Here is a 25,865-nt window from a genome sequence, read left to right as displayed (position 1 = left end):
CAGGAGGCTGCAACCATGATGGGTAAAAACTTCGGGGACACTGAAATTTTTGTAGATTCTCAGAAAACTTGTTTAAGACTAAACAAGCCCAACAGTCTATTTATACACAGCTGTGGTTGCTCAGCCTCAGAGTTAATTCAGATCAGATGAGTTGTACAGAAATGGAGATGATCTTCATTTCTGTACAACACACCTGCAACTGTGACAGCAGCAGCACGTCATTGGCTAGGCTGTCCAGTGCAAGTCACTCACTTCCAGCCTTGTCTGGCCTGAAATGATGGGATTACAGTGATTTAGAAAGATGTTACAGATGTGAAACTGAAGAGTCGATGCTTTTTACAAACAGTTGCTTTATTACAAAAATGTACATATTTAAAACTATAATAAGACTTAATAAAAACTCTACAAAGTCTATGTACAAAAAGAAAGAAAAAAAAACAACAACAAACGTTTGAACCCGACTGCAGTCCTGCCTGCAATCCAACTAGCTGAAGTCCAAAGAGCAGCCCCCGCCTCAGAAGTCAGCGTCCAACCGGAAGGTGTTGTCCGTGGGCGTCGCCATCACGCCCATCCTCTGGTACTCGCCCACCCGCTTCTCAAAGAAGTTGGTCTTTCCCTCCAGGGAGATGTTCTCCATGAAGTCAAAAGGGTTCTCCACCCGGTAGATCTGCACACAGAAACACCATGTCAGTCAGCTCCACCCACTGCCCCCACCCTGAGGTCACCCGCCCCCACCCCTGGGCGAGTTCAGATAGGCGTCTGTGTCGCACTGCCGCTGTCCGTCAGAGAACCACTCGTCCTCTGATCAGACTCTGCAGCAGCACTCAGCCCCCATCACCGGCTGAGGTCCGTACCCCTGCGCACTTCATCATCACTCACACCATCACCTTCCTCATGTCGCTCTCTGAGATCAAAGAGTTCCTAAAATGTGTCTGTGTGGAGAACTGATCATTTTTTATTTTAAAAGTTTAGCTTGTGACTTAGATGAGTGCGGATGTTTTGTGATGCTGTTTTTCTGCCTTTAAGTCAGTCACATGATCGATCACATGACCTGTGTGGGGCGTTACCTTGGAGAAGCCGAGCTCCAGCAACAGTCTGTCGGCCACGAACTCGATGTACCGTTTCATCATGTCGCAGTTCATCCCGATGAGCTTGACGGGCAGAGCGTCAGTCAGGAACTCCTGCACACAAACCAATAAACCCATTAAAGCCATCCTGAACCAGTAAATCCACCATGAACCAGTGGGCCCAGCAGAGCAGCTGCAGGTGAAGCTGGGACTCACCTGCTCGATCTCCACGGCGTTCTTGATGATGCTGATGACGGTTTCCTTGGGCGGTTTGTTCACCAGGTGTTTGAACATCAGACAGGCAAAGTCACAGTGCAGACCCTAAACGCAGCAGGCGCACAAACACACACGTTAAGAGTGACATCATCACTGGATCAATACCTGCGATCCGACAGCAACAGGGCGCCTCACCTCGTCTCTGCTGATGAGCTCGTTGGAGAAGGTCAGGCCGGGCATCAGGCCTCTCTTCTTCAGCCAGAAGATGGCGGCGAACGAGCCCGAGAAGAAGATCCCCTCCACAGCGGCAAAGGCCACCACGCGCTCCCCTGCAGATCAATAAACAGACAATAATCAATAAAGCTGCTTGAGGTGGAGCCATTGAGTCAGGTGGCCTAATGGGCAGCAGCTTATTTACCATAGGTGGCGTTCTTGTTGCCGATCCAGTTGAGCGCCCAGTCGGCCTTCTTCTTCACGCACGGCAGCGTCTCGATGGCATTAAACAGGTACTCTCTGAGGGCGGGAACACATCGTCACTCACCAGTTAGATCAGTACAGGCCAGTTAAGCCACTACAGAACAGTATTTGGCCCGCCTCCTGCGTACCTCTCTTTGGGGTCCTTGATGTACGTGTCGATCAGCAGGCTGTACATCTCCGAGTGGATGTTCTCCATGGCGATCTGAAAACCGTAGAAACACCGGGCCTCCGTCACCTGCACTTCCTGCATGAAGCGCTCCACCTGTTGGTCAAAGAGCGACAACAAGAACGTTACAGCGGTCCGTGACCTCAAAACGATCTGTAAGAGCAGGCGCAGCGTCTCACCAGGTTCTCGTTGACGATGCCGTCGCTGGCGGCGAAGAAGGCCAACACGTGGGAGATGAAGTAGCGCTCTTCGTCCTTCATGGCATCCCAGTGCTGCAGGTCCTTGGACAGATCCACCTGCACAGAGAGAGCACGTCAGCATCGCAGCGGTTAGCATCTAGCCCCGCCCCATTACAGCAGCTCCACCCACCTCCTCTGCCGTCCAAAAGGACGCCTCTGCCTTCTTGTACATCTGCCAGATATCGTGGTACTCGATGGGGAAGATGACGAAGCGGCGAGGGTTGTCCTTCAGCAGAGGCTCCTCTTCCTGCGAGCTGCTGCTCTTTTTCACTTTAGGCTGAAGACAAAGATCATTGCTCAGGATTATTGATCAGCTTATTCATCGATTCTGGAGCAAACACAATGAAAAGTTAAAGTTTGTGCAGACTTGCTGCCTGTATCGTTCACTGATCTGAAGGTGGTGGACAAAATAACAGAAACGGCATGAAACCTGAACACCACAGCAGCTGTTCCTAATAAACTAGAACCCTGAACCGACATCAGCCCTACCGCTCACTGTTGGCGCCACGGCCACAGTTTAGGCGTCACATCTGCACAGTAACACACACGAAACTGCCGTCAGTGAGCTCAGCATCGACTCGGTCCGCTGATATGAGGAATCCGCTAAAAGTGCGAAGCTTCCTGCAGCTTTTCTCTCACTTACCGCAGCAGCGTCGAAGATCCTCCGCGCGGTTTTGGACGCCAGGATGCGGCTGCTGTTCGGGCCCGGAGGCTGAAAGGAGACACAGAGCGTCAGCACACACAGCGACTCTTTATCGATACCTGTAATTGTTCGGTGACCTTAGAGAATCGGCGGCCTCTGTGAGCGGGAACCTGAAGCAGCCTCACCGTGTTCTCTTTGTCCAGAGACATTTTGTCCAGCTGCCCGCTGAGGGACTGCTCGTTCTTCACGGAGAGCGGGGAGCGCGCGGTCAGCATTGTGACTTTTCGGGTTCAAACGGACACAAAAAAAACCCACTAAGAAGCTAAAAGGAGCAGAAAGCTAAAGCTTAGTAGCTGCAGACAGACGGAGACAGTATAGGGCTTCTGCTGCAGCTCGCCCTTTTATTGGAATCTTGGCGCTAGAACTGCTGGCCAATGGGCACGCAGCTAAATGAGCCCCTTTAAACAGTCGGGAGGGACCGAGCCAATCAGGTCGCGAGAAGTGCTCTCGTGACCCCTAAACGATTGCGGGAAATTCAAACTCTTTGTTTTTGCGGGTTACAAAACCTTTCGTAACTGTTATTTACAAAATGATTAAAACGAGTGCTTACGAAACCTTTCAGACTTTGATAAAAAAAAATCTCGCATTGGTTCATATTAAACATTTTATACTGTGATTCTAAAACACTTTAGAATGTTTCTCAAAGAAATAACGCTTCTTTAATATTGAGACATTAGCGCCTAAAGAATCAAGATTTACATCTATTTTCGTGCAGGTTAAGTTCAGCGGGTTCTTCTAAATCATGTGGCTGGATCCACATATGAACGGATACTAACCGATTTCTGCTTTAAAGGGTCTACCATCAACTTGCGGTTATTTAAACTAAATCAGCCTTTATTTCTGCTGCCGCCATTTCTGATTTCCTCTCATCTAAATGAGCTGTCACCGTGGAGATTTAGCCCCAAAATTCACGTAAGACGCCCAACATTACATTAACGTTGAATTTACAGGCGCCCTATGCGTTTTCATATCAGAGAACAAATACTTGCATCAACAAAAAATGTAAAAGTGCAAAGAAAGGGGATCTGGAGGAATGTCAGTTTGTTTGCGTCACTTGAGCAGAAAAAATGGATTTAAAGGGAGATTTATTGAGTCTTGGCTCCTGGCTCCCATCACCTGCATGTGTTGTAACTGCGGTCTGAGTAGCTGTCAGCCTCTGGAGACAAACTTTGAGTTTCATTTTCCTCATAAATCCGATCTTATTAAATCTACACATCTCCTTCCAGTTTGAGAGCTTCGTGTTACTGCTTTCCGGGTTACAGCTGACGAGATCGGGTCGCTCAGTTTCGCCCCCTGTTGTGCGGGGTCAGCAGGGACTTAGTGACTCAGTTTTCCAGTTGTTGTCGGCAACAGTCATGATCCTTTTGATGCATTTGTAATCAAACTGTAAACATATTTGATTATAACTAAATCTGTCTGGATGAGAAACCCTTATCTGACCTTTTATCTCCAAATAACAAAAATATAATCTTCAGTAATGGAATAGAATTAGAATAGAATTCAACTTTATTGTCATTGCACATGCACAGGTACAGGGCAACGAAATGCAGTTTGCATCCATCCAGAAGTGCTTTAGTGATATAGATATATTACAATATATATTAGCAATAATATAGATATGTAAGTATGTTACAGAAATGGGTCTATTATGGTATGTTATAATGTACACGGTATGAAGTATGTTATGAATATTCTATAACTATAAGTATGTACAGGCTGTAGTGAGTACAAGCTATGTACAGGCTATGAACAGGATATAAATATGAAATAAAAAAAACTATACAGAAATCTGAGATATACAGTTATACAGAAATGTGAACTATGCAAGTTATAAACAGTTGTAGGATTAAAAATTATCGTATGATTATTTACACAGAACTATACAGTAGTGCAGTTAAGATAAGTGAGATATGTGGATAATTTCTACAGAGGTATATAAAGTGCTAGTGATTGTGAATGGTGGTTCAGTCCATGTTATTATTGTGTGTTTGAGGGTACGGTTGTCCATTGTGTGTGTGTGTAGGTGGTTGTGGGTGTGTGTATGTCCAGTCCATGAGTTTAACGTGGGTCAGATGTCAGGAGGCAGAGTTCAGGAGTCTGACAGCTGTGGGGAAGAAGCTGTTCCGGTACCTGGTGGTCTTAGTCCGGAGGCTCCTGTAGCGCCTCCTAGAGGGCAGGAGGGTGAAGAGTCTATGTGATGGGTGACTGGGGTCTTTGATGATTTTCCCAGCCCTTTTCAGACACCGCTTCCTGTATATGTCTTTTATGGCAGGAAGTGGTGCTCCGGCGATGCGCTGGGCAGTTTTCACGACCCTCTGCAACGCCTTCCGGTCCGAGGCAGAGCAGTTCCCATACCAGACTGTTATACAGTTGGTCAGGATGCTCTCGATGGTACAGCGATAGAAGTTCACCAGGATGTCTGAGGACAGGTGGTTTTTCCTCAGTCCTCAAGAAGAAGAGGCGCTGGTGAGCCTTCTTGACCAGCTTGGAGCAGTTGGTCGTCCAGATGAGATCCTCGGAGATGTGGACCCCCAGGAACTTGAAGCTGCTCACACGCTCCACAGCCGTCCCCTTAATGTGGATGGGTGGATGTGGGTCAGCATTCCTCCTGTAGCCCACGATGAGCTCCTTGGTCTTCTCTGTGTTAAGCAGCAGGTTGTTTCTGTCGCACCACTCAGCCAGACGATCCACCTCCTCCCTGTAGGCGGCCTCATCGTTGTCACTGATGAGGCCAATCACCGTGGTGTCATCTGCAAACTTAATGATGGTGTTGGAACCATCAGCAGGTCTGCAGTCGTGGGTGAAGAGGGAGTAGAGGAAAGGGCTCATCACACAGCCTTGTGGTACACCGGTGTTCATTGTGATTGTAGATGAGCAGTGGTTATCCAGCCGGACATGTTGGGGGCGGTTGGTCAGGAAGTCCAGTAACCATTTGCAGATGAGGGAACTGATGCCCAGGTCTGTCAGTTTTCTGATGAGTTGTGAGGGGTGGATTGTATTGAATGCTGAACTGAAGTCTATAAACAGCATTCTGGCGTAGGTGTTGTTGTTGTCCAGGTGTGAGAGGACAGAGTGCAGTGCGATGGAGACTGCATCCTCTGTGCTCCTGTTCTGGCGGTATGCGAATTGGTGGGGGTCCAGGGTGGGGGGGAGACAGGATTTGAAGTGTGCTAGGACCAGCTGCTCTAAGCACTTAGTGATGATGGGGGTGAGTGCTACTGGGCGGTAGTCATTGAGACAAGATGGGTTGGAGTTTTTGGGTATCGGGACGATGGAGGTGGATTTGAAGCAGGCCGGTACCACAGCGTGGGCCAAGGACAGGTTGAATATGTCTGCGAGCACTCCTGCAAGCTCCCCAGAACACGCTCTGAGAACACGCCCGGGGATGCCATCAGGACCTGCAGCCTTGTGGACATTGATCCTGCTCAGCACCGCTCCTACATCGGTGGGGGAGAGAGTCAGAGGTTGGTGGTCTGGCGTCATGTCTGTTTTGGTTGTGGTTGTTGGATTCCCTCGCTCAAAACGAGCATAAAAGTTGTTGAGCTCGTTGAGGAAGGAAACATCAGAGGATGCGGGGGAGGGTTTGGTGGTCCTGTAGTCTGTAATGGTCTGGAGTCCTTGCCACATGCGTCGGGGGTTGGAGTTGGAGAAGTGTTCTTCTACCTTCTTTTTGTAGTGGTGTTTGGCTTTTTTGATGCCCTTCTTTAGATTAGCCCTGGCTGTACTGTAGGCGTGTGCATCTCCTGACCTAAAGGCAGTGTTGTGGGCCTTCAGGAGGAGACGAACATCCCGGTTCATCCAAGGCTTCTGGTTGGGGTACATGGTGATCCGTTTCTGGGTGGTGACACTGTCTGTGGTTTCGGAGATGTAATCCAGTACAGATGAGGTGTATTGGTCCAGGTCTGTGTGGGTGAACATATTCCAGTCTGTGTTTTTAAATCTGTCCTGGAGCACTGCGTCTGTCCCCTCTGGCCACACTTTAATTGTCCTCACAGCAGGTTTCACACGTTGGATGAGTGGTGAATACCGAGATGTGAGGAACAGGGAGAGATGGTCCAATTGTCCAATGTGGGGGAGGGGTGTTGCTTTCTAGGCTCCAGCCAGGTTGGAATATACATGGTCTAAAGTCTTGTCTCCTCTGGTGTGGCAGGAGACATGTTGGTGGAATCTGGGGAGGACTGTCTTTAAGTTGGTGTGGTTGAAGTCGCCAGCAACAATAAAAGCAATAATAATAATAAACAACTATGAATGAATGAATCAATGAAAGCTTTAATAAAAGACTTAAGTCCACAATTACACAAAGCACAACTTATAAAACCAAAATGAAAATATAAAAATATATTTAAACATTAAACCATATTACAAATATAATGAACACATGTCTAATGCTACAAACAGTACAATTAAAAGAAATAAGTTACATAAAGTCTTAAACCAGTGCTTCCTCAGACTGGATAAATGATGGGAATAACTCACAGTAGGATTTGTGAGTGCTGAAATCATAGCGTTAGCCGAAGCATCCAAATACTCTACAAAAGTGAACATTAACTTCTTCAAAAGTACTTTAAAAGTACAAACACCCTAACCTAACATAAACATCTGACTGGAACTCCCTCCTCTAGGTAGATGGTAGGTAGGATTGTCATTGTATCATTGTAAGTGAAATGCAACTTCTGCATGCTATGAATGCTGAACGAATGAATGAATGAATGAAGGCTTTATTGCCCATAGGGCTTTGGAGTTGACGTCACGCTGCAATGCATTATGGGAGCACAGCGCCATTTTCGGGGTCTACGAATCCAAAGCCCTATTCACTTTGCTGGAACGACTACGACAAGAATCATGCTTAAAAGCAGCTCAAAAGAAAACGGACGGTATAGAGACCGATTGCGTCCAGAGGCGAAGCAGCGTTACTTGAAAAAAATAGAGTGCATCGCAAATCTGGACCCGTACGAAATACGGCAGTGGAGTAAAGACCCAGACGACCTACCGCCACTGTCCTACCCCGATGTCTTCGCCTATCTTGTTTGTGGAGTAAGCGCCTACACAGCGAACCAGTTCCGAAATTGGCTGTTGGCTGTTGTGTGTGCCTTTGTTCCTTCGCCGCTTGCGCTTAGACCCCGAAAATGGCGGATCAGGCCAAAATCCTTTCCACGCCCACCCCCGTGACATCACGCTCCAAAGCCCTATATGCAGGTTGCCCCGCAATGGAATAGACCCCCCCCACTTACACACACAACATAGACATCACATGGGACACAGTCACAGGTCTCATGGCCTTGATGGTAAAAAAAAACTACATTTCCGCGAAATGACATCACTTCCGGTTTTGGGCAGGTCATGGCGGACATGCGATAGTTCGTGCTGATGGACTAGGAAGTGTTATGAACAGCTGATCGGATCGGCAAAGCGTGTTTCTGGAATATTATGTTTTTGTTGCTGCAAGTGCTTTTTATGCAGTTTTTGCAAAGCTATATGTGGAAGGAAACTGTGACCTAGGAAAAGCTGATGGCATAAGATGTAAGTACAACTCCTCCGGTTTCAAATGCAAAAAAAATTATTGCGCTAGCTCACGTGGTTGCAGTGCTACCGGGATTTAAAAATAGTTATGCAAAACAGAGCGTGCCCGCTCTGACTCCGACACTGGTCTCTCAATCTCCCGTTGGAGAACCGCGAGCCTCCCCATGATGGTATCAAACTTCTGTTCCGTGGTGTTGTCATTCTTTTGATTCTGAGACCCCACAACTGAATGGCCAACAAAACATTTTTTCTCCTTCATTTATGTCACACAATGCTGTATGAAACATTTCTCGCGGGCACTTCTCGTACTTATAGTACGCACGTACGTAGTACGTGTAGTGCACGTACTTCAAGCGTGCAGACCTTGGCTGTGTCCCATTTCAGGCGCTGTGTCCCATTTCAGGGTCTGCACGCTTGAAGTACGCATTTTAAGTGTGGTTACGTCACCGCCACGCGACGACGGCTGTCCCAATTCGAAGTGTACTTGAAATGCATACTCCAAATGCGCCGTCGATTTCCCCAAATATCAAGCGTGGTCCGGTGCACGCTTCGTGGTCCCATATATAGTGATGGTGAGATGAAGCCTCATGATGAACTGAAGCTTTACCTACGTAGTACGCGTAGTGCGCGTACTTCAAGCGTGCAGACCCTGAAATGGGACACAGCCAGGGTCTGCACGCTTGAAGTACGCGCACTACGCGTACTACGTACGGTGCGTACTATAAGTACGAGAAGTGCGGAAGTGAGAGGCTTGTGAAATGGGACGGTATATGCTTCGTCGCGCTGTTCTGGTTGCCTAGCAACCATGATACTAACCGCGAGACACGTTACATACAGCTTTGTGTGACAGAAATGAAGGAGAAAAATGTTTTGTTGGTCATTCATTTTTGTCATGACATCACTTTGATTAGTTGAGTATCTGAGGCTGAGACCACGGGACTGTAAAACATGATTCAAGGGCTTCATTTCTGTACTGAACAGTCATTTAAGATTAGCTAGTAAATAATAATTAGTTAATGTTGTTCATGAGACTAAAGTCATCTCACTATGGTAATGTAAATATAATATGGCCAATATTATAGTATTGTCAGATTATTATGATTGATATATATATATATATATATATATATATATAATCTATATCACTGACTTTCAGCTTGTTGTGTTTGTGGATATATGACTGACTGTAATTATCCATAAAATCATCAGATTCTCTGTAAGATTAAGGTCGTCTATATGTATATTTAGAAGTAGAGGCTTTAAAACCAAGTTAATGCTGAAAGTACAAACATCACTAGTGTCACATAACTTTGCCGACATGTGGCCAACAGCAATGTTTTAATGTTCTTCATTATTAAACATTCGCACATGAATAAGTGACGCCATATTCAGTACTTACTTTTGACAGTTCACTTTTCGGCCGCTCCCTTCTGCCGTATTTTGCGGCAAAATTATCCACACCCACCGCCGCGCTATGAATTGTGGGATATATGGGACCACAAAGCGTGCACCGGACCACGCTTGATATTTGGGGAAATCGACGGCGCATTTGGAGTATGCATTTGAAGTACACTTCGAAGTGGGACAGCCGTTGTCGCGTGGCGGTGACGTAACCGCACTTAAAATGCGTACTTCAAGCGTGCAAACCCTGAAATGGGACACAGCGCCTGAATTGGGACACAGCCATAGTCTAGTAAAGTACCAGGAAGAGGTGCGGCTTCCTGAAAACTCCAGATACTTTATATTTTAAAAAAGTGGTCTGTTTTCTTTACTCTGCTAATGCATTTCTAAGTAATGTATATTGTTTTTTTTCATGTGGATGACTGTCTTCTGGCTGGATTTATAAATGGGTATTAATAGAAATATCATGATTGTGCTGTTTCGTTTTTAAGACTCTAATGACTCATTTCATCACACTGATATTCGGACATTCCTTCTTGTTAAGCATGAAGGTGCTCCTTTTACACTTCACTCTGTCCCAGCATAAATGTATTTTTTATTGTTAATTGATTTGTGTTCATTTTATATTCAGTGTTTCACATGATAAATGTAGTAATTGGTTAATACTTTTAAACTGGTCAGATTTCATAACTCATTCATTTGAGCAATAGTCATATGCAAATTAGTTATATTTTTTGGCACTTAAAGATGGGATAAATATTTAGCATGATTAATTTATGCATTTTTAAGGTAATTGTTTGTTTTTTTATATTATGTGTGTTTATTATTAGATGGTACTTCAATATGAAACCTGTCACTGCCATGATGTTTGTAAATAGCTTGGTGTTGAAGTAAAGGGTCACAGTGAAGATTATCAAAGAATCTCCTGGAATTGTTTGTTTGGAAAGGGGGATTCCTTTGAGAATGTCAAGCTAAGGCTTCATTCATCAGGATTTACAACATCTCTCCCTGGATTGCCCCAGAATCTCTGTCTGCTCACTCCCATCTTTTGAATTGTGTAGTTTTCTCACTGTGACTCGAGTGTGTCTGAGTGGTCTGCTCCTTTTGTCCATTTCTCACTACTCACCTGGGACTCAACAGCCGTCTGTGTGCATGGGTGTTGGACTTCCTCACTGGCAGAACTCAGGTGGTGAGGGTGGGTAGGTGCATCTCCAACAGCATCACCATCAGCACGGGAGCACCACAGGGGTGTGTCCTCTTGCCACTGCTCTACTCCCTCTATACTTCAGACTGTGTGGCCACCCACGGCTCCAATACCATTGTGAAGTTCGCTGACGACACAGTGGTGGTTGGCGCCATCTCCAACAACGATGAGGCAGCCTACATGGATGAAGTGAAGAATCTGGCATCGTGGTGCCAGGACAGCCACCTCCAGCTGAACGCCGGCAAGACCAAGGAGCTGGTGGTGGACTTCAGAAGGGGTCAGCACAGGGACTACAAGCCCATTATCATTAATGGAGCTCCAGTGAAGAGAGTGCAGTCCTTCAAGTATCTCAGTGTCCACATCTCCTCAGACCTGACATGGTCTGCCCACATTCAGGTCCAGACCAAAAAGGCTAGGCAGCACCTGTACCACCTACGACAACTGAGGAAGTTCAGGGTCTCTCCAGTGATCCTCAGGACTTTCTATACAGGCGCTGTGGAGAGCATCCTCACACAGAACATCACATCCTGGTATGGAAACAGCTGTGTCAAGGATAAAAAAGCTCTTCAGAGAGTGATCCGTATGGCAGAACGCTGCTAACACAGTGCGCTGAATCTTAGCTTTGAATGTCCAGTATATTCTAATCAGTGCAATCTAAGCATTCACTGAACCTACAGTATCTACACCTGTGTGGCAAATGTGTGGTAAAGCTACAGATAATTAAATTTAATTATTAATCAGACGCACACACTGGAAAACCAGCACCTGGACTTCATGCAGGAGAGACAGCCTCAGTGATTTAGGTTCATAAGCAAGTTCAAACATTTCTGGCCTCTTATCACTTAGATTTCTTAATCTTAAAAGTGAATGCATTTAAAGCAGGAACTGCACACCTAGCCATCAGAAGTGTGGCAGCATGAGTACTGTAAAGTTTTGTAGGGTCCTTGTTAAAAATTCCACAAGCACCACACCACATTTGTCATATAAAGTTCCATTTTTTACAGTACAATGTTGAAATTATAAACTATATATTCTAGTTATCCACTTGTCATTAATTTTTGAGTAAATGGATGTCAGTGATAAGTCAGTGGTGATTCACCTGCAAATGTTTTTAACAAACTTTGTTTTTTGTAGAATTCATCAGCAGCTGTGGAGAGATGCATTTGAATATCTTCTGGTTCCACTTTTCCTAACCTGGAAGCTGAGGACGGCTCATTTCTGACAAGGACATACACCTCAGCGCTTATCATGGGTGTTACATCCTCCGTGCAGCAATTCCAGAGAAAACAAGAGAGCAATGACCACTCAGTAAGACCAGCCAGAAATCTGTCCCTTTCTGGCAGCTGTGGAAACTTCCAAGAAGAAAGTTTGCATTCTTAGAACAATGCTGGATCATGTGTGATGTGTCATCATATCAGGATATTACATTTTGACTTAATTCTGCTCAATGTGTTTTGATCGTTGATCCAGTATTTCAGCTTTGTGTTGTGCTGCAAGTTTAAAACCCATTGTCCTCATGAGCACAGCATCTAACAACTCTCCTTGAAAAAGTCGATTGACTTTAACTGGACACAATGGTTTCCAGTGGGAGATACATTCATCACTCATCCGTGACACTGGAGCAGTCACCTGAGTGAGTGATAAAACAATTTTCCATGGAAAATCCAGAGGGACTAAACTTTGTTGTTTCTTTGGGCTCTATTTCAGCTCTAGCAGCATATCTCAGAAGAAAACTGTTTTCCCAATAATCAGATGAAAAGATTGAACCAGGTGGTATTCTCTGGAGTTTAAGACCAAGACTGAACTCAAACAGTGAATTGACATTAGACTGGAATTCATAAGATGAATAGAAATACTGCTGAAGCTGAATGATTCATTCATATATGATTTTTTTTTCTCCAATTCACCAGGTCTGTATAGTTCAGTATGACTGTGGTACATGATACAAAACAATAAATACAGAAGAATAAAAACTTTGTGAATAACTTTACTCTTCTTAAAAATAACTCAAGTTATTACAAGTAAAAGTACAAATGTGGACAAGTTAGAGACTTTCTCACTAAGATTTTAATTGTGTGTTAAAGAGAAAGAGATTAGGAGGTAAAGTAGAGGATGCAGAGTCCATCATCACTGAGGCCGTCTCTCCTGCATGAAGTCCAGGTGCTGGTTTTCCAGTGTGTGCGTCTGATGGCCCAAAGCTGACTCAGAGCCATAACACCATCAATGGCTGCAGTATGGAACAGGTGTGGGTGTGTCCTCATCTCCCAGAGGAGTCCAAATTGTCATCAAACAGCCCTACAGACACAAAAATGTGAAAATATAAACAACCAGACTATCAGCAGTGATTTAAGTACTTTAAGACCTCTGTGAAAATCATTTACAGTATATATCACAGAATTTAAGGCCTTTATAATCACAGAGCATACAGAGAAAAGTACTAAACTGAATCAATTTCAGCTTTCGTTTCTCATGATGTATATTGTATTAATAATTAAATTTAATTATCTGTAGCTTTACCACACATTTGCCACACAGGTGTAGATACTGTAGGTTCAGTGAATGCTTAGATTGCACTGATTAGAATATACTGGACATTCAAAGCTAAAATTCAGCGCACTGTGTTAGAGGCTGGGATTTAATGAATTCATCATATATACAACCTTTGATCATAGTTTATGTCCAGTTGAGAATGAATCTGTGCACTCACATATTAAATGAACTGAAATCAGTAGTGTGATCTCCAGTCTTTATATGCTGAATGAGACAACTGAAAGCTGTTATTTTAATCAGCCTGTCTCAGTTGTTTTAACTCACAAGTATCACAAAGTAATGTGGTAACATCTGGACTGACGAGTTTACTGTCAGCATTTTAATCGCTAGTTTAAAGGCTGTAGGCTGCAGCCGTTGCTCTAACACTGTATAAATGTAAAGGGCCTCAGTGCTGGTTCTAATAGTTTGAGCTGCTTCCAGCTTTATTTGTGAAGAGCACAGCAGCTTACAAAACACGTAGCTAGCTCGTACAGCTGCGACGTAAAACTTTCACAAGCTAAGATGACCTTAAAATAACGGGGCTACATGCGGTGATGCTAGCGTTAGCCACGTTAGCGCGTTACCTTCACAGGTGGTCAGACTTTGTAAACAGGCACTCAGTCAGAGGTTGGGCTCTCCGTTTCGCTGCAGGGTCCCTTCATTCTTTATATATCCGTGTCAGCCAAGTGTAAATCCCGAGGTCGAACGGCCTTTGTACAAGCACACAGGCTTCTTAGCAGGGCGAAGCTATGAGCTAGAAACATCCAGGCTGGCAGACAGCCTGTGTCTGACCAACCAATCAGAGAGCTCCTTACATCCCACGGTGTGGCTCATTTGAATAGCAGCAGGATTTTTAAAATGAAGTTGTTAATCCAACTGCTAATCCAACTGCTAATCCACATGTTAATCCCTGAGCGAACAGGAAAGGGAAATGGATTTTGAAATGCAGTTTATTAAAGTGCAATTCGAAAAAGGTTTTTGAAATGCAGTTTATTAAAGTGCAATTCGAAAAAGGTTTTTGAAATGAAGAAAAAGCATTTTAAAAATCAGTTTATTAAATTGGAATTCAAAAATGAATTGACAAATGCAGATTTTATTCTACAATTCATTAATTAAGCACAGGATTTTTTATTTCGATGTGCGTGGCTCTTGTGGTCCTCCATATTTACCTACATTTTATACCAGGATCATCTTTTAGCTGTGATTCCGTCTGGGTAAAAACAATTTTTGTATATATTAAAATTTTAAACATGGATGAATTTCGAGTCTTCAGTGCTTGTTTCCAGTCTTCTCTGACAGTGTTTTGTTCTTTTCCTGTCATCCTGGCTTCTATCATTATTTTATTTATTTCAGCGGCTCTTCTTCCACTATCAGTCCACTAGATGGAGCCATGAAACTGCAGCACACACGATGCATTCACGGACACACATTGAATCACTGTCACTGGAAACTTCAGTCCATTAATATTCAGTCAATTCAAAAGGATCAGCAGTGTTAAAACTTCACACCAATTATTCTGGCTTAGTTGAAAGAAAACTGTACACACAGTGATTTACTGTTAATGAGAAGCTTCTTCCATCCAGTCTCTGTGAGCTCAGTCAAACCTGCTACCAAACATTACTTTCATTAATGATTAGTCTGCCATTTTTCTTCTATACTGAATGTTTTCCCATCAAATATCAGTTAGAGGATCCAGCAGCTGAATTTAGTGTCATCATTATGAAAATATTCAGTTTAGTATCATCAACAACAAATAAATCCATTAAACCCTGCCAGCACACAGCCCGTGTGAAGCACAAAATACAACCAGCAATCTGAATAATTAGGACTAATTTCCTGTCAATCAATTATTGAGTGACTCATCTGAAGGCTGCTGCTATACAGTCAGTCATCTGTATTTCCTTCATATGTTTAGTAGGATGGAAAGCAGGAACCATGTTAGCGAAACATTGTATATTAGGAAGAATGTAATAACCTGACAAGACAACTAACAAACATTGATGTCATCTTATAAATTTAATAGTGAGATGATGTTTTTCAAACAGTTTTCTTTCTAAAGAAATCAATAAAACATTAGCTATTCTTCAAACTGTTTGATTCCAGCCAATAAATAATCTACAGTTATCTGGATTTGTCTTCTAACACAACAGTGATATACATTTTGTCCTGAAATAAGATCTGAACATGAAACAAAAAAAAACGTTCTCAAAGGAGAGGAGTGAGAACATCACAAAGTCTGTGAGGGCCACCCAACATGCCGATCATCAGTGAGTCCATTTCGCCTCCTGCTGATGAAGACTCTGAAGGTGTCCTCACCAACCAACTGTTCAATTACTTTTATAGAAAGTTCTGAAAATGGGGACCATGAATAAAAATGCCTAAAATTCCAAAATAGCTAATGTAATACTTTTGTTAAACCCCTTAATTTAAAGCGGTCTTCATTTTCATTGCATCATTTTAGTTTTATTTAAAATCGACTATGGAGGTGAACAGAGGAAAAGTTTAAAAACGGTTTCTCATTGTCCAAAAACATATCTTTAATCAGCTGTTTTGTAGAATAAAGAACACCCTCACCTGGCAGACTGAGATCAGTCAGAGAAGTTGTCACACTTTTGTGATTGATAATTTTGTCCTTTATCAGATCTGTTCTCTTGTTGCTTTTTAATTAGTGATGGATGATGACGACTTAAGTGCAAGATTGTGCATAACTGATAAACAGTATCTGAAAGTCATGACCTTAAAAAATACTGAAACAGGAAAAAAAAAAACCTGAAACAGGACTCGAGAAATGATCTGAACCTTCAGCTGATTATCCACTGCTCACTGAAGCCTCATTAGAAATTATCTCAGTGGAAGGACGCCTGTCAGGAAGCCGTTCTTAACGCAGGGGAACAGGAGGAAAGGCTGAGGTATGAAGATCAGAGGAACAGGTCTGATGGAGAGATGGCTCCACATCATGGTCAGCGTGTATGAGGAAGTCAGGAGGAGGTCCAACACTGAGAGTCTGGCTTTTTTTTGTGTGTATGTGATTTTAAATTAATTTGATGATTTTATTATAGGACCATTTGGTGATTATTTTGGTTCTACAGCTTTGGAAAAGTGTGAAAATGAACTGAGTGTAAACTTGTTTTATTGGGTGGTTTATGTTGTATGAATAAAAGACAGGTTTGGTTCATTGTCACTCCACACCACAAGCAAAGTTTTCCCAATGATTTAAAGGTGCTTTTTGTCATTATCCTCAAAAACATTCACCACCAGGGGGCAGCGTTTTACCAGCAGGTGTGTTTTTAGCTGTATCCCCATTTTCTCACAAACTTGACCTTTTACTTTGGTCGTCATTGTAAATAAAATTGTTCTTAACGACTTACTAGGTTAATTAAAGGTTTCCCTCAGGGACTGCACCATCATGTGGTAGGAGCTGGTATTACGTTAACACCTGGCCCAGCTAGCGTTCAGCTTGAGTTTACATCTCTTCAACACAACATATAAAGTCATACTGGCCATTTCTTCGCCTAAAAACGAAGCAACTTTAAACGCAGGGATATCCAAAAAGCACCTTCAATCCTCGGCTGAACGTCTGGCAGTGTTGTTGCTTCCCTCCACTCAGATCTGCACAAGTTTTCCAGAAATTTCTTATCCTCAGAAATAAACATCTATATGGTAAGACAACATCTGCCTCAGCCAGTCAGCGTTCACGACAACACCCCTGTTATAAAAAACAGCTGACGATCGTCTTTGTGGCTTCTTAGCTCGTTGATTTGTACCATTTACCTGTCATGTGATAAACATCTGAGTATAACTTTTAATTGGAGGTTAATGTAATTTGTTAACTCATCCATGCAGCACACAGACGCCTACATGAAGACTCCACGTTGCTGTGGTGCATCTGGGCATCCTAACGCATGAATTTGTACTCAGGAAAAACATGTATGATGGATTCGTCCATCATTTAAACCAAACACTAAACCTTCAGTTTTCCTGTGACTCACACAGAGAAACATGATGACGTGAAGACATTTGAATATCATCATGCAGCTCAAACTGATCTTTGAATTGGCTTTTTGTTTTTTATTTGTTGACATGGCATCACAAACATTGACTGGCTGAGGCAAATGCTGGTCTCAGAACACCAACCAGTTACCATCAGAACCAAAAAACAATCAAATATTATTTATTATATGTAATAAAATAAAAAGTCAGAGTTTGTAGTTTTGGTCCTGCTGCTGCTGCAGCTGAACGTTTGGCATTGAAGTAGCTTATTCTGGATTCAACGTTTTTAGCAGGAATTCAAAGAATGGAGGTTGGTCGAAGGATGAAACACGAACGGGAAGTGGACGAGGACCAAGTCCAGCTTTGGTCCTCAGACAGAAGTCCAAACAGAAAAGGTGCTTTTGTGCAAAAGTGTCTTGAGTTTACTAAAGTAATATTTAATACAGGACAAACGGGGCAGAACAGGTGGACTTTCTAAAAGCTGCCAAACAAAGTCACAAAAAATGTGAAGTCGAGAAGCTTCAAAGACAAAAAGTCTAAAAGGGAGAAAGTGTCAGCATTTCTCTGGCGTCTGGAGACAAGTCTTTGCTGTGAGGACAATCTTCACCGGAGACGTCAGCCCATCAGTTGAGTTTGTGATCAGATGTTTTACTGAGGTGTGTTCGTTTTTATCATCACGATTTGGAAACAGTTTGTTTTATTTGTTTAGTTTTTTTGAACATAGACAGTAAAAATCTGTCCAACGGACGTCACATTCAGACGGAGCTGAGCTTCACCAGCCCCCTGACCGAGTCCTCGTGTAGAGCGTCCTGACTGGCAGGGTCGTACAGGGCAGCGGGGGAGGGGATGGCAGGGTGGGGTTGGTGGTGGAGGTGCAGGTGTGTGGGGCAGGGCAGGGCACCCTGTGGCGTGGCGCATGGCGTCTCCTCCGGACTCACAAAGTGGTGGTGGTGATGGTGGTGATGTAGGTGCAGGTGGTGGTGACAGCGGGAGTCGACAGCGGCGTCCCTCAGCGTCAGGACATCGCCTCCGCAGGATGGCAGGGACGGCTGGGCAGGGGCAAGGTAGGCGCAGGGGCCCCCCAGAGTGGTGGTCTTACCTGGCAGCGGGGCCAGCACGACGGGGTCGCTGTGCAGCAGAGGCGTGGTGGCAGCCTGCAGCACAAACTTGGTGCTCTGGATGCACTGATCCTGATCACACTGAGAGACATTCAACACCATAAAACTTTATTTACAACACATTCACCTGAATGGCCACAAAAGCCGCTCAATTTTCCAGGATGAGTGAAAAGACCGAAACAGCGCATCGTCAGGGCTGAGTCCCCTGCTGGACCAAAGAAAGAATGCAGCTTTAAGCCAGGCCCGTCTTTAAAAGAACAATCAGAGGTTTTTACTCTTTCGATGTTTACGTCAGAATGATCAGTTCATTCTGATCAATTTTGGAAGTTTAACATGTGCTGTATTAATAAACATAATTAAAATAAAGTCACATTTTACTGTTTTTCTTTTACTTATTTTTATCCCCTTTAACCTTTTATTATCAGTTTGTTTTATGTTACACCAGCCAAACAGCTTTAGCTTCTTTTCACCCAAGAAACGTAAAGAAAAACAAAAATCTACATTCAAACAGTTTTGAATACGTGCGTTTCAGATCCTTATGATGATTGTTCTCTGTGACGCATCAGTAACGGGCAGTATGACGGCGTCCTTCACTTACCATGTTGCTGTGGAGCTGAGTGGAGGCGTAGCTGCTGTTGCTGGTGCCATTGGACTGGGAGACGGTCTGCGGCATGCCGGAGTGGATCAGACCTCTCCTGTCAATCAGACTGATAAAGAAGAATCACAAACAATCACATTCTGAGGAAATCAAAACCAGTAAAGAGACCAGGGGACCAGTTCAGCCTGGCCAGAAACGCACAGCCCCGCCCTCCTGGGGGCCAAAACTGGCTTCAGGATCAAGTAATATCCTGTCTCTGGTGGGGTGGGGGAGCCTAGGCTAGAACATGAAGTTGAGAGACGTTGGGTCAAACACCCGGTCCAACATCATCCAGGCGTCCTCGATCTGGGAGATTCAGGTAAATAAATCAGCCTGTGGCTGCAGGAAAAGTGAGTTTGCCCTGAAACGTGTGTTTGTGTGTTTGTGAGCGTGCAGATGGACGCCGCCACCTGTCGCCCTGTAAGCAGGTGGAGTCGACATGTTCAAACGCTGCGAGCAGCCAGCCGTGCGTAAACAAGCAGACTGTATAATGAGGCTCCATATGCTCATCATCCTTTTACTTTGAAAATCCTCCTTGCATATCCTCCCAGAGGCAGCTCGCTGTTACACATCATCACCATTATTAATATTAATATTAAAGCTGGTGCCTTGTCAGAGAGCTCCTGCTGACCCGCCTGGACGCATCATCAGAGCCTCGTCTCCTCCGTCTGTGACCTCAGAGGACGAAACAACACGGACACAGAGGAAAACCCTTCATCACTGTTTTCTTTTCACGGTTTTCTCTTTAACTGAATCTCCACAGAGGCACCGGGCTGCAAACACCAACACTTCTCTACACAACATTCTTCACTGACTGTTTAAAACACTCGAGACACATTTCAGTCGGATTCATTCAATAAACGATGTTTAGTAAATAAGAGGCTGTAAATAAGAGGCGTCCTTCAGCGAGCCGGATCAACGATCAAACCTCCAAAAATGTGAAAATATTACAAAAAGAATTTCCCGGAGATCATTTCAAAAACATTCACAAAGATTAACGACAACAAAAAGAGAAATTTCATTTGCAAAAACAAACATTTTTTTAAAAGCAGCCGGATCACAGAGCGACTGAGAGACAAGAAAAGCTTCTGGCCGGCCGATCGACGTTTTCTTTGAGAGCTCCTGAAGAATGAAATTTACAGTCCGTGCACATCGCAGGGATCTGATCACTCAAGCTGCACACTGATACTTTCTGCTGCTCGGCTTCATTTTTTATATTTTTGTCCTTTTTTCTTTTATCTAATTCTGTGTTGGACTAACTGTTTGCTGCTTGCTGTATGGATTAGTCCTGAATTAGGATCTTAATGTAATCCTGTTCAAAGGATGAGTGATTTTAGTGCTAACCGTCGTGTCTTTTGGGGCTTACTGCAAAAATTCTCTGAAGAGTGCTCTGCAGGCCTGACTTAGTCCTGATTTCACCGGTTCATTTATTTCATTTAGACCACAAATCAGATCTTAGTCCTGCTAAGTGCTGAAGTCAGGTACTAGCATTCCTGACTGTAATCCTGATTAGTTTATTCTGTTTGGCTTTAACTTCAGTGATGAATGCAGTCCTGAGCTAATGTTAAATGATTTCTACTTTTAGTTCCAACTTTAGTCCGGAATCTGTTTAATTCTGTTCAGATTATTTAATCTCTTAATCCTGTTTTTTGATTGTTTAGCTTTAAATTCAAAGCAGACAGACCTGATGTTAGCCCTGAAGTCAGTGTTTGGAGCTTTAATATCTGCAGTGAGTCAATAGAAGCTCGTTGACCAGAAGTGAAATGATCAACAGCACAGAGAATAAAAGAAGGCGAGTATGCAGTATATATATCTGATAATTAAAAGCACAGGGATGCGGTCTGTGTCTGTTCCTGCGCTTAGTTAGAAACCAAAGCTCCGCCCATAAAAGCTTAACTTTGTGCTGAGCAAGATGTCATCGATCAGCTGCTTTTACAAACCAATAAAAAGTATCGGCAGCGTGTCACAGAATCCCTGCCCAGGTCTCCCGCTGTAATGATGATATACGGCAGGCGGGATGGAAACATAGAAGCTCACGGAAGCGGCGAGGAGGCGGTAACGATGAAGAAGAGCCATCGCTCGGCCGCTCTGATCGTTCTTTTGATTATTTCTGTGCAGAAGACGAGCCGACAGTCAGCTGAGAGACAGGAAGCCGTGAGGGCTGTAATTACTCTGTGCAAGGTCTCAGCTGAAGACTGTCCTCGTTAAACACAGAAACTTGGCGTCTGCTGAGAGGAGGGGGGAAGAAGAGAGACCGCCTGAAGCACCTTTATGTTCAGAGACCAGCAGAGCGAAACATCAGCAGCTTCAGCAGGAGCAGCAAGGCAAAGTTTTCAGGCATAAACCAAGAAAGAAAAGCTTGTTTGTTTCTTGGAGCTCCGACTTCCAGGAACAAACAACTGAGGCTGCAAAGCTCCAGCCATCGAATCCAACAACATGGCTGTTTGTTTATTACTGAAGTCATTTCAATCCTGAAATTCAGCTTTCCAGTTCAGCTTTAAGCACCATTTACAGTGATTACAGGTCATTTCTAAATACAATGCAAAGTACTCCAGATTTTTTATTCCCAATTTTAGCTCAAAGTAAAGTCCTGAAGAACTCTTTAGTCCTGACTTTAGTTCTAAGCTTGGTGCTTAATTTAATCATGGTTTCAGTGCTGATTTTAGTTCAAATGTTAGTCCTGTTTTTAGTCCTAACTGTAGTCTAAATTTGAGCCCTGTTTTAGGACTGATGTCAGTGCACTTAAGTCTTTTATAATCCTGATCTATTTAATCCTTCTTAGACCGGGATTCATTTCATGTATTCCTGAAAACAATATCAGTCGGTCCTGATTTTAGTAACACCTTCAGTGATCAGTGCAGAGCTCATGCTGGATTTCAGACTATGATCAGTTTCACCTCAGAGCAGCCCAGAGTTACTCCTGCTCTCAATTCTTCATTTAATCTCCTTTAGCCCTGCACATAACTCTCCGTATTCCTGGTTTTAGTCCTGATTATAAGCACAGAGTTTAGTCCTGTTTTTGGTTACTGACCTGGGAGGTAGAGGTCCACAGAGGGCAGCACAGCAGTTGGTCAGGATGTTCCCGTAGCTGTACGGGTTGTAGTTATCCTTCCCTCGTTTGGTGGACCAGGACCCTTTAATCTGGACCAGACAAGAGTATCAGAAACATCGCAGGCCTTTTTCACACTTAGGTCCTCGAACTTCAGGTATACTCACGTCCTCGTTGGTGGTCTGGTTAGAGCTGATCAGGTAGGTGTGGAAGCCCGACAGGCCGACAATGGACCAAACGGAGAAGAAACACACCACCACCTCCAGGACGGTGCAGAGCAGGGTCAAGGACTGACTCGGGTCTTTGGATGGGGGATAAAGTGGAGCTACGGGAGGATTTCTGTGCGTCTGCATTAACGAACTGAAGTGATTTTATTTGCAGTAAAAATGGCAAAAACAGAAGATTTACTGTTTCTGGTGTGACAGGGTCAGCAAATTTGACCTTGGCAATGCATTGTGGGACATATTGACCTGTGGTCACAGCTGATGGTGACAGCAACAGACGGATTGATTTTGGAAGGAAGCCGTATGAGGGGTAATTAACACCCGGGTTTGATTTTCTGTGGCGGCTGCAGGCAGACTTTACTCTTTATTTCTCCAACAAAACTGGAAAAATTATAACTGAGAAGCCGGAAGAACAATTGTTGTAAGAAACACAAACTAACCTGATGTTAAATGTGATGCACGTCAGTGATGGAGGACAGGCTGGTGTCTTTATGGCTGCGCACCAAATGAATCAGACTGTAGATGCTTGAGGAGGTGAACGTGGCCATGACTGTGCTGATATTACAGAACCAAACTAAATGCTTGCAATCATTTATGGAAAATGTAAAATGACTAAAGAGTATGAGTGTGTCCTGTAATACGAGGCATGTTTAAGTTCACAGTCTTCACATGGAACCTGTTTTTATTTTTCTATGAAAATATCTGTATGTATCCTCCATCAGTTCCTTACACACTTATAATGTAAAAGCACAGAGTGCTGCCCCTCAACAGGCTTCCAGAGGCTAGTAGAGAGTGGGCTGTCAGGGGGAGGAGCTACAACAGCTTGTTTCAGACAGAGGATGGTCTGAAGGGCTGCACCAAGATGGAGTAAAAGAAGAAGGAGGAATATTTTGCATGTGAATAATTGAAAGTTGTTTTCAGAATAAAAAGGAGCTGAAACTGTCCATGGGGAAGGATATCTGGCTGGGCTGTCTTTGAGCGCGCTCAGGAAACCCGTCTGGTTCGATCCTGCAGAACACAGAGAGAGAAAACCATCATCTGGGCTGAAGTGTTCAGTACTCACTGCCCACAGTCTCGTTTTCATTATAAAGAACATTACAGCATCCAATCATTAAAGAGCCCTGAAACAGAGCCTGACTGAATGCTCTGTTTCAATGTGACCAGGTAGAAACATCTACACGTCTTTATTTTCTACGTCCACATGAATAAATTTCTGGGCTCAGTTAGCTCTTCCTCTGCCTTGGTGTCAACCAACCCTCTGTTTTCCTGTGTATAGTGCATGTGTGTTTGGGTGCGTCAGCGAGGATAGGCAACAACTACTTATTCGGTCGTCATCTTAAAGATGTAAACTGCTGAAAACAGATGGCTGATGTCACAGCTCCCTGCATTTATATCAAAGTCACAACAGCAAAAAACAGAAAACCAGCGGCGCAGCCCTCAGAGGAAGCTGCGTCTTCATCTCAGCCAGTCTGCCAGTCATTAGTTTCAGACGGCGGCAGCTCGAGGCTTCGGGTTCCTGACGGTTTGGACCTGCAGGGCAGGAAAACAACATCCGCAGCCTAAGTGCAAAATTAGGTCAGAGACAGAGAGAAATCAGCAGGCGCTTTTAGATCCAGAAACACAAAGTCAATGATCTGTGCTACAGTTCCTCCCAGGCAGCAGCCAGTTTATGTGGATTTCCACAAAAACAGGAAAGAAGAGAATTCCACAAACATGGTTTCACAATCAAACATCTTTGTCGTCAAACAGGGAGGAAGCTTAGCCTGAGAAACACCCACAGCAAAAAGACCACCAGGCAAGATTCGAACAAGGCAAATCACAATTAAGATCTGGACTAATCTTAATTTAAAGACTCACAAAACCAGCACGAGACCCACAAGACTGAAACAAGTCCGAGAACTCCTGCAAGGCCAGAGTCACGACCAAACAAAGACTGGCACTAACCTGAGGAACCGGAGTGAGACAAGAGGGACCAACGAGACCAGAATGAATCTATGATGAGACGACTGAACCTATTCAGACTGTTTGAGTCTATACAAGCCAGAAACAGACGGCAAAGAGAAGAACGACCTTTGGGTCAAAGTGAGGAAACGTTTAAATCAGCTGGTGAGTTTCTTCCAACAGGACTTTGATCTGCAGCTTTCTCAGCATAAAAAACTGGCCCAGTCTGTCTGACTCACATTGATCAGCCTGTCAATCACAGGACAGTGGGTGGGGCTGAAGGTCACTGATGGGTGAGTTACATTACACAGATTAGAAACCGCTGCAGAGACACAGCGCTTGCTGGTCAACTGACCTCTTCCTGAACACTTCCTGATAGCTCTGCATATCCTGTCATCGTCAGCACAACAACAAAACCGCGTGCCCAGATATTTTATTTTATTTAGTGTGGAGAATGATGATTACTTTCCTGTCTGATGGTTTTCTTCGGTTTCACTTGGTCACCAGGATCGTCTCTAAAAATAACTTTGCTTTGGTTTGATCAGAGTCTTTATTTCGTCCACGTTTCTGCTTCTTCTCTTTTTTTCTCTGAAACATTTTCTCAGTTTTTACTTCCTGCCAAAAAGTATCAAAGGAGCTTCTATAAATAAAGTTTTTATGTCGTCTGAGCGCAAACGTGCACGAATCTCTGCAGAACATTAACCTAACTAACAGAACTATGTTCGATGTAGAGACCACAGAGGAAAAGGTGTGCGGGGGCGGTGCCGTTACTCACTGAGGATGACGTGTGTGATGACGAAGGCGAAGATGAAGACAGTGAGGAGGGACAGGGAGAGGATGAACAGGTAGAAAAAGCGATAATTCCTCCGCCCGACGCAGTTCCCCACCCACGGACAGTGATGGTCGAAGCGCTCTGCAAGAGGAAAATCATCAGAAAGTCTGATTTCATGTTTAATTTAAAGCTGGAATCAAGCAGCACTGCCAGCAGCTTTAGGACTGAGCTAAGGCTGTGACACACAGGGAGACACGCACTGACCCACACAGTTGTCGCACAGGCTGCAGTGCGACGCTCGGGGTGGCCTGAAGATCTTGCAGGTGAAGCAGTATTTCAGCTTGACCGTCTGCCCGTTGATGAGAACCTCTCGGGTCCGAGGAGGTGGCCTGGAGCATCCTGCAGAGTCTGAAAGCGCACAGCAGATGGGTAATGTGACGACCCCGTACAGAGAGGCAGGCCGTGACATTTCGCCCTGACCTTTCAGATTCAGAACAGAATTATTTTTATTTTCTTTTTCAGTAAATTTGGAGTTTTGTTCTTCTTTCTAAGATAAAATCTGCTGATTTCACTCACACAGGAATGTATTTGGGCCTTTGTGGGGATTCTCAT

General features: G+C 44.1%; 2 protein-coding genes, 1 long non-coding RNA gene and 1 other non-coding gene across 4 annotated transcripts in view; all 4 read right to left on the bottom strand.

Annotated features, from left to right (window-relative positions):
• Positions 1 to 332: 332 nt before the first annotated feature.
• On the bottom strand, positions 333 to 3,222 carry LOC102791141 (ribonucleoside-diphosphate reductase subunit M2). Its single transcript, XM_006793436.2, has 10 exons — positions 2,994 to 3,222; positions 2,809 to 2,877; positions 2,296 to 2,442; positions 2,106 to 2,222; positions 1,889 to 2,022; positions 1,702 to 1,796; positions 1,479 to 1,612; positions 1,284 to 1,388; positions 1,068 to 1,181; positions 333 to 667 (listed from the first exon to the last, which is right to left on the bottom strand). The coding sequence occupies exons 1-10, from the start codon at positions 3,081 to 3,083 to the stop codon at positions 515 to 517; spliced, it is 1,158 nt and encodes a 385-aa protein (XP_006793499.1). The 5' UTR covers positions 3,084 to 3,222; the 3' UTR covers positions 333 to 514.
• LOC118454405 (small nucleolar RNA SNORD94) lies at positions 743 to 878 on the bottom strand. The gene has a single exon (XR_004843715.1). It is a non-coding gene; the product is annotated as a small nucleolar RNA SNORD94 (small nucleolar RNA).
• Positions 3,223 to 12,964: 9,742 nt separating the features above from the next.
• LOC148098512 (uncharacterized) lies at positions 12,965 to 14,322 on the bottom strand. The gene is made up of 2 exons (XR_015720728.1): positions 14,107 to 14,322; positions 12,965 to 13,288 (listed from the first exon to the last, which is right to left on the bottom strand). It is a non-coding gene; the product is annotated as an uncharacterized LOC148098512 (long non-coding RNA).
• A 1,209-nt stretch (positions 14,323 to 15,531) lies between these two features.
• zdhhc14 (zDHHC palmitoyltransferase 14) overlaps positions 15,532 to 25,865 on the bottom strand; it is a 21,215-nt gene continuing 10,881 nt past the window's right edge. The window contains exons 3-9 of the mRNA XM_006793434.3: positions 25,518 to 25,661; positions 25,257 to 25,394; positions 23,500 to 23,548; positions 22,484 to 22,586; positions 22,299 to 22,408; positions 19,229 to 19,337; positions 15,532 to 18,711 (exon numbers count right to left, since the gene is read on the bottom strand). Of these exons, the coding sequence (XP_006793497.1) occupies positions 18,268 to 18,711; positions 19,229 to 19,337; positions 22,299 to 22,408; positions 22,484 to 22,586; positions 23,500 to 23,548; positions 25,257 to 25,394; positions 25,518 to 25,661 (1,097 nt within the window). The 3' untranslated portion in view covers positions 15,532 to 18,267. The remainder of the gene's footprint in view (positions 18,712 to 19,228; positions 19,338 to 22,298; positions 22,409 to 22,483; positions 22,587 to 23,499; positions 23,549 to 25,256; positions 25,395 to 25,517; positions 25,662 to 25,865) is intronic.

The sequence above is a fragment of the Neolamprologus brichardi genome, chromosome 15 (assembly GCF_056152115.1).
Source record: "Neolamprologus brichardi isolate AB-2024 chromosome 15, ASM5615211v1, whole genome shotgun sequence".
Classification (NCBI taxonomy): domain Eukaryota; kingdom Metazoa; phylum Chordata; class Actinopteri; order Cichliformes; family Cichlidae; genus Neolamprologus; species Neolamprologus brichardi.
The sequence above is the reverse complement of the archived record's forward strand: the minus strand, read 5'-3'. Positions and strand labels throughout refer to the sequence as shown.

What these genes read in the sequence shown, in the direction of transcription:
- LOC102791141 (XM_006793436.2), bottom strand. Translation starts at nt 3,083, where the DNA reads ATGCTGACCGCGCGCTCCCCGCTCTCCGTGAAGAACGAGCAGTCCCTC. An exon ending in GGATCTTCGACGCTGCTGCG is followed by an intron (nt 2,443 to 2,808) that starts GTAAGTGAGAGA and finishes CTTTGTCTTCAG; the next exon opens with CCTAAAGTGAAAAAGAGCAG. An exon ending in ATCAAGGACCCCAAAGAGAG is followed by an intron (nt 1,797 to 1,888) that starts GTACGCAGGAGG and finishes TCCCGCCCTCAG; the next exon opens with AGAGTACCTGTTTAATGCCA.